The following is a 13,658-nucleotide window of genomic DNA, read 5'->3' on the forward strand; positions in this document are numbered from 1 at the left end:
GCTCCATGGTTTGTTTCTTTTAGGAGAGGGTTGAAGAAAAAAAATAAAGAATGTTTCCAAACGTCAGTTAGTTGCCAGACACCAGTCTCTCTTTTCACAGCATGGTACAACGTATCATTCGCATAAACTAGCGTGATCAAACGGAGCTTTGCTAACTCCTCGTAAACATGCGTTTTATGTTTTCTACATTCGACGATATATATATATATATATATATATATATATATTCGTGTCTTGTAATACGATCGACTGCAGTCAGTAAAATTGCATTTCCGTATTTTAAAGGAAACATGCGGTGCTTTTACGTACCCATCGTTTTACCAATTTCACGTTTCGAGTATAAAAATATAAAAAGAAATAAAAAGAAAAAGGGAAGGAACAACGACGATGAAATAACAATTTTTTTTTTTTTTATCGATTTCACTTACATTAATAAACAACAAAGTGTGTGATTAAACGAATAAAAAAAAATTAATGGAATATAATATTTTCTTTCATTTGAAGAATCATTGATATGATTAAAATGATGATAGTTAATATTTTTTTTTATTATTGTATATATGCGTGTGCGTGTATATAATCGTATCGATGATCAATGTTTCTAGGGAGGTAGCAGACTAAATTGGTAAATCGTGCTTAGTTTCATAGAATTGTGTCACATTTTGTGAATGTTTCTATTTATATATAGTATACATGTTAGAAATCCATATGTTGTACACGTAAGATATATATATATATATATGTACTTTGATATGTACATGTTATACTGAGAGGTAAAAAGAGTGAGTTTCTAGAAAATGATAAGACGTTCAGCGGGTTAAGATGGCGAAGAATAATAATAAATGTCTTGACGGTGAAATACGTATCGTTGGTTGGGTGTAAAACTTACAGAACTTTTTCAAAATGCTACACACGCGAACTCGTGGTATTCAAATTTTTAAATTCAGGATGGTACGAATACATATTCTTGAGAGAACCTCTTCGAATTATGTAAAAGGAGTCTTTTTTAAAAATGCTCCTACTTCGCCATCTTTATATTTCTCTCTTTTAAAAGAGAGAGAGAAAGAGAGGGAGAAAGATATATACATATATATATATATATATAAGAGAGAGAGAGAGAGAGAGAGAGAGAGAGAGAGACAACTATATTAGCTGTAAAAGAAATAATATCGCATAAAAGAAAAAAATAATAAAACAATTATTTGCGATGTATAATTTGGCTTTTCTGTATGTTTATATTATACGTAAATAAAAATAAATATATATATATATATATAAATAATTGTTACCTTTTGTAGTTTTTATGTGTATTTGTTAATTATTATAAAAAAGAAAAAGGTTACGAAAATAGATAAGTCATGCTATTCTGGTTCACCTACAACGCTGTAGTACAAGTATGTAGTACAACATACGTGTCTCTGAGAAAAGTAATCGATAGAATTTCTCGGCTTGCGATCGACGTTACATGTCAAAATTATCGTAAACATATATAAGAATATATATATATATATATAGAAAGAGAGAGAGAGAGAGAGAGAGAGAGAGAGAGAGAGAGAGAGAGAGAGTGAAAGAGATATATATATCTATAAATACGTACTGGAAGAAAAAGTAATAGCGAAAAAATATACATAATAGAAAAAGAAAGAATAAAATTTATTATAAATGGGATATATAAAATATTTAAAGGAAAAAAATGTTAAATAAATAAATAAATAAATAAATAAATAAATAAATAAATAAATAAATAAATAAATAAATTAGAGAAAGAAAGAAAGAAGGAAAAAAAGAAAGAATATGAAAGATATAATAGAAAAGTAATCGAGAGAAGGATAGAATAAGATGCGGAGGATATTGTACTTTTATTAAATAATTATACCTCTTTCCATGTTCCCGCTTGTACTCGCCGCTGTACTTGGACCTACTCCCTACGAGCTCTATTATCTCAGGTATGCTACTAGCAAAAATTGCCTGTAAATAGAAATCATAACTGGAAAGGAATATGCCACTACGGATCGTTAAAAACAAAGTAGGTCATCTATGTATGCTCACAATTTACAGCGGAGCTTATGCCTCCCCTCTTATATATGTTTGTATATGTATTTTTTTTCTTCATATGTTCATTGGTATGATACGTGTGTGTATAAATGTGTCTGCGTGTCTCTCTCTTTAAATGTGTTGTAATATATATGTTTGTATGTATGCTTCTGTATATGTTCTATGTATTACACACACACATATATATATACATGGTCGTATAAGTTTATTATATTCTACTATTGTATTCGTGTACTATCACAACAACAAAAAATGGACCGGTCTTGATAAACTGGGGGATGGATAACAAAAAAAAAAAAAAAATAACCTGGAAAGGAGACACACAACACACTAATGATTCTTACCTCGTATAAATCTATAGAGTATAATATTTGTGTATATGTGTGGGTGTATGTTTCAATTCGTTCGTTGCACGGATTCCTAGAAATTGCTGAACACTGTACAATACTCACCATGTTTCGATACGAACACGATTCTACATATATATACATATACAGAGTGTTACCTTTAATTCGCAATGTTGCAATTTGCCTATGAAAAATAGAAAAATTTTTCTTTCTATGAAAAAAACGTTGTATGATAAAAATTTAATTTTTTTTCCTGTTCGAATGGTAAAAAGCAAATAAAAAATTTGTTTCATTAAATGAACCCATGTATTATTTTTTTGCTTTTAAAGGTTACACCTTGTATATTATATCTATGTAAATATGTATACATGTATCTATAATGTATATATGTGTGAGTTAGAGAATAGGGTTGAAATACTAGCCGGAGCTACTTAATGGTTGGGAAAATTGATGTGGACACTGATGGATATTTTTTTATGCTTATTCTACTATCCGTTATCGTAAGACGAGAAGCTTTAAAATGCTCGGAAAATGGCGCTTGTCTTTGGTAACGCGACGATGACGATAAACGATTATCGATCGATCCGTTTTCTATGCTTCGATGTTTGCTCTCTTCTTATGCGCGAATACCCGCGTAAAACTATACTATTCGAAATAAAAGAAATAGAAACGAGAAAGTGAGATAGAGAGAAAGATAAAAGAAAGAGAGAAGAAAATAGAAATATAGAAAGAGAGAGAGAGAGAAATAGAAAAAGAGAGGAAACGTTATAAGATCAGTATTTTAATGCATTAACAGATAGAATTAATTTTGGTATTGCGATAAACAAATTTTATCGTTAAAAAAAAAGGAAAATTCCGTTTGTGTAAGATTTATTATAAGATACACAAAATATGAAAGAAGATTTTTCATGAAAGAAGATCATTTTTCGTAACCGATTGTTAATGCATTAATCATTGATGAAATGATCGTTAAAATCGCATTATTGGATAGTATGAAAAGCTTGGCAAAGCGAATTGATAATATGCTCGTCGAGAATAAGGGGCAAAGAGACAAAGAAAGAAAAAGGTGGAAGAAAAAAATATATGTAAATACAGATAGAAAGATAGAGACAAATACAGTTGTAAGAGGTAAGAATACATTTTACTTCAATATAAAAGCTTTGATCTAAAAGTACTACATTATCCATAAATGCAATAGGATGATAGTGGTGGTATCGTCTAGTGGTAGAAAATTCCATGGAGCTTTTAAGTGCAGTTTACGTAAAGTGTCGCGACCGACTGATACCTATGAGTATATATACGAGTAAATATGTATGCATAATTTGAGAGAGGACACCGTATGCATACACATCTATGCATAATATAAATATATATGTACCTGTGTGTATAAAACGTACGTGTCGTTTGAAACAGACTATGCGATGTTTTACAAAGAGACAAAGATATATAAGGTGTCTAAATTAAGCTTAATTAAATCACCTAAATACTTTCTTTGTTTACAATCGTGTTAAAGAAACTTCAAAAGAAAAAGTTACACTATTACAGAGAGAGAAATCTAATGATTAAAAGAATTATTTCTCAAGGTTAATTTTTTACGAGAATTTAAGGTTATTCTTATAGAATGCCATTAGATTTTCCCCCTTTGCAATGGTTCAATTTTTTCATTCGAAACTTTTTAATACGATTGCAAACAGAGAAGAGATATTTAAATAATCTGATTTAACTGAGACATCTTGTATATACAATATATACATTATATACATATATAAGTATTACATAAGCGAAAAGAGGAATGCTGTAAGTTGATGCTTCATATAAAGAGGCATCGTTCGTTGCGGACTGTAAATCTTGTGAAAGAGAGGATAAGAGATAGAAAGTGATAGAGCATGATATAGAATGAAATAGGAATAGAAAGATAGGAAGAGAAGAGAGAGAGAAAGAGAGAGAAAGAGAGAGTGAAGCATGACATTTATCTGACTGGCAAGCAAATATATATAGAGCATTCAAATAATTATAAGCAGTTTCTCGCGCCGATTATTACATCGACCATTCTCTTGTATTTTTTGTTGTTGTTGTTTTTGTTTTTGTTTATCTAATAATTATTTGTTAACATTTTGGTTTGTTATCGTTGTACCAGGTTAAACATGTGAGTGATGTTAGTATCGATCCTTACCATCGTTGGGTTTCGATCCATCATTTTCTTCTTCTTTCATTCAAGAAATTCTTCTCTTTCGACGATTCCCATTTTCTACTTCGTTGTGTTAGTATTCTTATTTGATCCGTTTTAATTCGTCAGTATATTCCCATATGGCTCAAGCAACCAAAGACACTGCAGTTTAACGAATTAACGCAAAAGATAGATAGATAGATAGACAGATAGATAGGTAGATAGATAGATAGATGAGTAGATAGTTAAATGGATGGATGGATAGCTAAATAATTAGATAGATTATTAGATAGATTATAGAATACACGATACATACACAGATAAATACATAGAAAAACATGGCTTGATAGAGCGGGAGAGTCGATCGTTTTGCGAAAAGGTATATGTGTGTACGTGATACGTACTCTCCTATTATGTATTCTTTGTTTTCTTTTTTTTTTTTTATTTAATTATATTCTCTTAAATACCTACTCTCTAGTAATCGCGATAATAATTAATATTAAGAATTAAAAATGTCTTAACGATTTAAAAGCTGCAAAATGAGATTAGATTATTATACACCCACCGATATACAAATTGAATTTCTGACGGAACGAAACTTAAAAATTGATCGCAAGTAAGAAGTTACATCAGTTCGGAGAGCGAGAGGATTTCAAACGACAATTCCCTTCGCAAAGGGTGCATTATTTTAATCGAGTGGCTACGTGTTTTTTTTTTTATAATTTTTTTTTTTACTCCTTTATCTTTTGTCTTTTTGATTTTGTGCTTTATTTGAATTTTACTTAATTTGTTTTGCTTATAAAGGTAGTATATCGAGCGTTGTATGAAACATAAAGGCGAAGGTTCATCTTGGAGAATATCTCGAAACAAATTAGACGAATTTATTGTGAAGAATATAATTGAATTATTTTTCGAAAATGATTAAAAACAAAAAAAAAACAATGCGAAAAATGATATGCGTATATAATCGTCCAATTTGTCGAAATAACTCTGATAAAACATGAACGCTAATAGCCGTTGATGAATAATCGAAAAAATCCAAACAAAACATAACAAAGTTATAATTATATCGTCCAATGATTAAATAGTATAACAATATAATATAATACAATATAATGTAATATAATGTAATATAATATAATATAATATAAAATATATATATATATATATATATATATATATATGTATAGAAATATGGTAAACGTATTGCTACGATGAATTAATATCCGAGAAAGAAAATTTCAAGCGGCCAGAAATAATGTTAGTAGAGTTAGTAGAATTATATTTCAGCAGCGTATCAGCGCACGGAGGGCAGTAAGTATGTATGTTAGAACACAGATATACACAGGCAAGAACGACAGTGAAAAATTGAAGCTTGTACAAAACACCAACATTTCACTATTTATAATATAAAGAAAAAGTTATCGAGTACTTTTAATTTTGTATTGTATAGTATATATATATTTCTTTTTGCTCTGTTTTCTTTAATATTTTCTTTTGCAACGGCACGATAAAGTTTCATGGCCAGAGAGAGAGAGAGAGAGAGAGAAATATAAATAGAAAGATAGAGAGAGAGAGAGAGAAAAAGAGGAAGAGAGAGTGAGAGTAAGAGAGAGAAAGAAAGAAAAAAAGTAAGAGAAAGAGAGACGACGTTCAAACAAGAAGAATCTTTCGCAGCATCCAATCTCGAAGTGAATTAAATATTTTATCAAAGAGTTAAAACTCTATGATGTTTATAAAGCATGAAAAACTAAATGAATTTTGATTATTTCAAAATATAGTATTTAGTTGATTATACCGTTTAGATAATTGGAATGAAAAAATTTCCAAAGAAACATAATACTAATGCATCGTAACTGTAATTGGTAATTGTAATAAGTATACTCTCGTTAGTTTTTAATATATGCGAAATAAAACGCGTATGTTGTACATTGCAAAGCTATGAAATAACATTTCGAGAAAAAAAGAGAAATAATTAAAAGAAAAAGAAAAAAGAGACAGAGAGAGAGAGAGAGAGAGAGAGATAATTATTTTGTTTTGTTAATTAACTCATACTTTAAAACTTGATGAGTTGAACTTACACTCGTATATAAATAAAAAATAAAAAAGAAAAGAAGAAATAAATTAAAATCCACTCCGCCTCTTGCTTTCATTGTTACTTTTAATTTGTTAATTTTGACAACGAGAATGGATGAATGGTTGGATCCTAGAACGGTATCTCTCTCTTATTTTTGGTTAACATATGTTAATTCCTCTGGCTACGTGAAAAACATCACAATCAAAGACGCGAATAAGAGCGTTTTTATTCTAAAAAAAAAGTCGTAAATATGATATGAAATAAATATCGCGCTAATTCTACGAATGTAAATTATTTGCTTAACATATATATAATAGAATAAAATAATTAATATTTATAACTCGACGATATATGAAAAAAGCGACATACAATCGGAAAAATACTATTTCGTATTGTTGCTTTTATTATAATTTCATTTTTACGATTTTCATTATTTTAATAATATAATAGAATAATTTTAAATACAAAAAGAGATAGAGATAGAGAGAAAGACAGAAATACAGAAAAAGAGAAAATGAGAGAGAAAGAGAAAGCGACACAGAAAGAGAGAGAGAGAGAGAGAGAGAGAGAGGGAGAGAATAAGAGTGAAAGAGAAAGCGAGAAAAGGGGGTTGAAAAAAAAAATAAGAAGAAAGGCATCAAGTATGGTATAAGCGCACTTTTATCGAGCTATATATATATATATATATTATGTTACTACGAACTATGAACGCGAGTTTTTGTTTTCAAAATAAATAAGAAAAAAAAATAAGAAAAAAAAATAAGAAGAAACAAACGCGACGAAATAGTATTTTCATCCCTTTTTTTTATCCGATTGGAGGAAAACTTATATGCAACGATCCAATGAAACGACCCGAGAGAATTTGTGTATGCTCGATAAGAAAGAAAGGTTTGTCTGGTTTTTTCTATATTTTTTTTTGAGAGAAAGAGAGAGAGAGAAAGAGAAAATTCATTGATTGAAATTTATTGAAAAAAAAGAGAGAAGGAGAGGAAAAATAAAGAAGAAGAAGAAGAAGAAGAAGAAGAAAAAAACACAGAAGGATAATAAACCTAAGAGAATAATGGACCGTGCGGGTAACGGACCGTGTTGACGCGTGCTGCTCGACAAATAAAGGCCAATGATCATCGGAGTCTCTCAAATCGTAATATTAAAAAAAAAATATATTTTTTATTGGATCGTAAGAAATTTGACACGAATAAATGTATAATTTATACGCGACGAGGGGACACAACGTGTAAAAAGATATGTAATCTTATGTACGTAAATATGTATACATACATATTTATAATGAGAATAAATATACGTGTATGCTGCGTGTTCGCACGTGCGCTTGCGATATTATATGCGAATATTCTGGAGACATAAAGACAATTTTTTAGTTTTCCTTTTTTTTTTATTCTTTTATTTCATTTCATTTTATTCTATTTTATTTTATTTTATTTTATTTTATTTCTTGTTTACTTTTTTTTTTTATTATTTATATATACAACGAACGATTTTCTAATATAATAAGAATAAAAACGACGGCTATGACGATACAGCTGAACCACGTTAATGCATGATATTTGTAACAACATCATGGAATATTAAAGCTAATTCCGATTTCGATTTTTTGATTTTTCTTTTCTAATTGATTTTATTTTTTATTTTTATTCTCGAGTCTCGATACACAAACCCCTACTTTTAACCCCCCGCTACAACGAATCAAAAATCGTCGGCTGATGGCCAAGATACGAATAAAAGTAATTAAAAAAAAAAAAAAAAGAAAACGAAAATTGAACGATTTTAGGGTCATTTTTATAATTCTTTGGCTTTTTGGATACATTCGGTCAAGTTATTTTTTTTATATATATAGTAAAGTGAATTATTTAGAAAAGGGGATCAAGAATTTCTAGAAACAGCAAAACACAAAAATACGCGTTTATCACAATTGTTCTTCGTATCCTAAATAAAACCATAAAAACGCTTTTTATGGTAGATTTGTAAAGAATCGAACAAAACCTATGCGAGTAAGGACTAGTCCACGTTCTAATTTAAATCGACTTCTAATCGACGACGCTCGATTTCTCTGAGTGTACTATTTAGATAAATTTACATATGTAAAAACGTTTTTTTTTTTTATAGAACTTTCTTCGGGGCAGATTAACCTTCGACGGGATCGCAATTTCATGTTCTTTTTTTCTTATTTGTTTTTTTTTTTTTTAATTATTTTTTGGTCATTTTGAATTTCTCTTTTGTTTCATTTTTTTTTATTGACTGTTCTTTATTTTTTTTATAATAATTATTATTATTTTGTGTTTTTTCTTATTTCAACTCTCACTCTAATTGTAAGACTGGACCACGGTCAACGACATGATTGGCAAAATATGAATACGTATATGTATATATTATCTAATTATTTTCTTTTTAAATAAATTTTCAGAAAATTTCATTGACCAAGCGAATATATTGAATACGTGTTTCTAACTCGCCGAAAAAATCATAGGCTATTCAATATTAATTATTTCTTAGACTTCGACGATTCCTTCGTTTCTTATTTATTATTCATTCTCGATTGATATATCTTTCGTTTATTTATTTTTTTTTAAGTTTTCATCCAATAATAAATATTTAAAGATTTGTCGTACGAGCGATTTGTTTCGCTCGTAAATTTTTTATTTTTTATTTTTTATAACACGGGGCCTCTCGTGACTCGTGTATTTTATATGTAATTCACGGATTCAAATGTATTATAGTTTTCTTTTCTTTTTTTTTTCTTTTGTTTGTTTGTTAGACGTAATAATAATAATAATAATAAAGATAATAATAATAATAAATGATAATAACATATAATAATAATAATAATAATAATAACAATATATATATGTATATACTATAGTAATGTATATTTAAACGGTATAGGAAATAATAACCAAAGTTGACTTACCAAACCGACGAGTAGAAAAAATACTAGGAATGTGCGGCCGAGGACCGTCTGGCAGTAAACGTCGCCATATCCTACCGTGGACATTGTCACGATTAGAAAATACACGCAGGTCCAGTACGAAAGCTGTTGCGGATTTATGAACTCGAATGGATCCCCTGAGTTTTCAAGCTGCCGACAAAATTATTCTCCAATCATTAGGATCGATAATAAAAAGATCAAATAGAAATTATTCAAATATTTTTAACAAAATAAATATAAATTATAAAAAAAAAAAAGAACAATTGTTTTATCCCTGTCAGCAGGAATTCGTAAATATATATATATATATATATATATATATATAATAATTATACTTAAAATAAAAAAATAAAAATAAAATAAAATTACAATTTACGATATATTTTGTATATTAAAATAAATCGTAAAATCATTTATATATTTATATTATAAAATAAATCATAAAATAATTTTTTTTTCTTCTTCGGGCTTATTGTTAGTCCACTTTAGTAATTAAATTTAATAATACATGTATTTGTATAAGTAGTGGAACAAAAATATTTTTTACCAAATGAATGATGCCAGCAGCGGTCAACCAGACGGAGATGAAGATGGATACGAGTTGGGCGAGGCGAATGGAACTCGATGTCTTTAGAATGTTGAGGTACTGGAGGATGTCAGGGACCGTCATCAATCGTAGGGCTCGGAGGAATCTCAGTCCGATCCACGTCCGATCGAGATATATCGATACGAAGGACGGTGGTATCGTAAAGTAATCCACAAACGAGTACATCTCCAGCATGAACCACAGCTTGTCACTGGCGGCGATAAACTGTTTACGAGAAAGACAAGGGGAGAAAAAAATACAAAAACAAACGGCAAGAAAAAGAGAGAGAGAAAGAGATGAGATAGGTCTTCGCACTACAATTTCTATTTCTGTTTGACATTTTCATTTTCTTTTCTGTTCATTGACGTTACAATTCTAAAAACGTTGTTTACTTACGCGTATAAAAAAGTAGACCATAAAAAATATATTGAAAGCTAAGTCTATCTGCTGAGTAAAATTGCTGCTCCATTTCTGGCAACGTTCCACCTCCTCACTGTAACAGAAATAAAAAAAAATCAAAATCCCCGATCGTTGGATTATCGATAATAAAATTCTCTCTCTTAAAAAGAGAAAAAAAGAAAGAAAGAAAGAAAGAAAGAAAAGGGAGAGGGTAAGGTATTCTTTGTGGATACCGACTAAAGACCTTTGTAAAGACGAGACGAGTAATTGCAACAGGTGCAACGCACAAGGTTTTCTTTTAATCGATAGACAGACAGCAGAGAAACGCGAACAGCAAAAGAATAAAAAGGTTAAGTGTCGAGTTTACTCGTATCACATTTTTAAAGATCACTTTTTGTTTTCGTCAGATTAATTGTAATAATAAGAATATTAATGAAATAATAAGAAATAAAATAATCTTACGTGGAGGCATCGATGAAGTATATTATAAGCGATGCTATACTGAGAATGAAAACTAGCACCACCTGAAACAGAAAGTACAATGTGTCAGAGATACGATGAACGTGCTCTTTTAAGAATAAATAAACAATTGAAAAGAAAGAGAGAAAGATAGAGAAAGAGAAAGAGAGAGAGAGAGAGAGAGAGAGAGAGAGAGAGAGTGGGAGATAGGAAAACAGAGAAAGAAAGTAACAATAACGTCTTAAGTAAGTACTATAACCGATGATAGAGTAGTAGAACGAAAGGATGGAGGATGTAAAAACAAACACCAAGAATATATGTATTTCAGAGCGCGTACCGTCTAGAAAATAAATTCTTGCTTTAGCATAGAATAGGTAAGCGCGCGTCTATATGTTTGTATGCATTATGAAGCATCTTTACATACAACAAACATGCACATGCGTATAATATACACGAAACACAAACAGATATGAAAAAGCATAAACTTAAAGGTAAGATAGAGTTTGCTAGCTATCAAGAGAGAATCGACGAAACTCTCTCACAATTGTCCTAAAGCTCGTATATACCTTAACGAATACACATTAAAATAGATGTATTACATATATAGACGAAATGTAAATAACTAAAGAGGTATAGGCTTGTACGTATGTATATCCTAGGTAAGCTACATCGCTAGCAACGATCGATTTCAAGATTCTTGGCTCAGTTCCAGTTACTACCTCGTTAAATTTCAAACGATTTCCCGCGCCCTACGTTCAACAAAATCGGTAACTCTTGGTGTTTTATTTACAAATTTTCTTCTAATTGATGTTCTTCTTTCTATGTCATTATTATTATTATTATTATTATTATTATTATTATTATTATTATTAGTTAGTTGTTAAGTTTACGATCGAATCACTTTATTCCAGCTCGACTCGTTAATTTTATTCAACGCGGTGCATATATTTCGACACCCGCTGATCGTTTCTCTTTACCCTCCTACCATCATCGTTCTTCCCACTCCCTTTTTTCACACACGGAGGATAACACCGAGTGAGTGACGAAAACAAATGCGATTTGCTTATTATTACTAAACTTTCTCTTCTATCGATTGAAACACAGAGAACTACATGATAATATACCATCTGAAATAATTCAAGCTGATTATAATATTTTGCATCTCTATGATTCTCTCTTTAAAATCTTGTTTATTTATGATATAATACTCCTATTTACATAAGTAGTACGAAGAAAAGTTTTAATCGCGCGCACTACGATTGGATATTTAAAAAGAAAAATAAACTCTTAAGAAAGACAAATTATTCGTGAATAACTTTGAAATAGGAGGAAAAAGAAAATGAAGAGAGAGAAGAGAAATATCGACTTATTGTTAGTCAAATAAATTCATTCGATTTTCTAATATCAATTCACTTCTACTTTTCCTTTCTTTTTTTTTTCTTTTTTTTTCTTTTTTTGTTATTTTTACAAAGAAAAGAAAAAAATCTGAGAGAAAAATGTCAACAAACTGATCGATACATTCTCCGAGTATAGTAGAAGAAAATTAAACGAAGGAAAATCAACGCTACTGAAATAAACATCAAGATAGAAGGAAGACTGAACGATAGAGAAAGAAAGAAAGAGAGAGTGAGAGAGATGGTGAGAGAAGGGTGAGAGAAAGAAAGGGAGATGGTATCGGAGGGGTGCAGTAAGAGTCAGTTTTATCAATAAACGCGTGTATGGTTGGAGGAGGATGTTATACCCGTGACCACCAGCACCGATATCGATCGGTGGCAACCCTCTCCGACTCCCTCGCTTCGTTCGTACCACGAGCTGCAACGTGTCGGCACCTATACGTTACCGGGTTAACCGAGTACAGTTGCACTCCAACGGGGGTAAGACAAGCTTTACGTTTGAACTTGCGTTTGACCTGGTCACGAGGCTGTCGCTTCTCTCTCTCTCTCTCTTTCTTTCTCTTTCTCTTTTGCTTCGCCTCTTTCAGCTAGAAGGGTGCCTCCTCTCTCTTATTCATTTTATTTCAAACCTTCAGTTAAGTTCCCTCCCTCCCCAACAACGAATGAAACGCGAGGTGGCGTTTCACTACTTTCCAATCCTTTGGCACACGCCCGAACACCGATTCCTCCTCTTTCTCTCTCTCTCTCTCTCTCTCTCTCTCTCTTTGTTTTTCCCTTTCTTGCTTATTTTTGGTCTCTCCGTCTTTCCCTGTCTATGTTTCTTTTTTGCTTGTTCTTGAAATATATATTTGTACCAAATATATTATATATATGTATCTCTTCCACTTACTAGAGCATGATAGAAAGATATAGGTCAGTGGGTTATCTCTTCCAGGATCATTCTCCATTACCGGAAGCTTTTCTGAGCAATTGCATCTTCGAAAGGACAACTGGACCGAGGGTAAGTTCGTGACTAGAAGGAAGAAGTGAGAAGGGAAGAAGAAATAGATGGAAGATGAATTCGTACTTTTCGATCGTTAAGCTTCTTACTGACGACTTCGAGTTGTTTACGCGCTCTGTTTATTCGTTTCTTCCTATCAGGAATTAGAGAGAGATCCTTGAAAGAAACCGGAACGAACGGGGTTGGGTGGGCGAACCGAAGCGGTGCAATCTGGTAAAAGATTTATTTAT

The 13,658-nt window shown here is 30.8% G+C and overlaps 1 protein-coding gene across 5 annotated transcripts in view; it reads right to left on the reverse strand.

Moving 5' to 3' along the window:
* Window positions 1–13,658, reverse strand: part of slo (calcium-activated potassium channel slo) — an 85,905-nt gene that overhangs the window by 63,465 nt on the left and 8,782 nt on the right. For 3 of the 5 annotated variants that reach the window (XM_089170929.1, XM_089170931.1, XM_089170930.1), the window contains exons 2-5: window positions 11,038–11,099; window positions 10,573–10,669; window positions 10,138–10,401; window positions 9,573–9,740 (exon numbers count right to left, since the gene is read on the reverse strand). In XM_089170929.1, coding sequence (XP_089027055.1) covers window positions 9,573–9,740; window positions 10,138–10,401; window positions 10,573–10,669; window positions 11,038–11,099 — 591 coding nt within the window. Of the gene's footprint in view, window positions 1–1,876; window positions 1,969–9,572; window positions 9,741–10,137; window positions 10,402–10,572; window positions 10,670–11,037; window positions 11,100–13,658 lie in introns of all 5 variants that reach the window. The other 2 variants (XM_089170932.1, XM_015334446.2) reach the window with 1 other exon arrangement.

The sequence above is a fragment of the Polistes dominula genome, unplaced genomic scaffold (genome assembly GCF_049000335.1).
Source record: "Polistes dominula isolate Pdom_NZ unplaced genomic scaffold, Pdom_raw_medaka contig_31, whole genome shotgun sequence".
Classification (NCBI taxonomy): domain Eukaryota; kingdom Metazoa; phylum Arthropoda; class Insecta; order Hymenoptera; family Vespidae; genus Polistes; species Polistes dominula.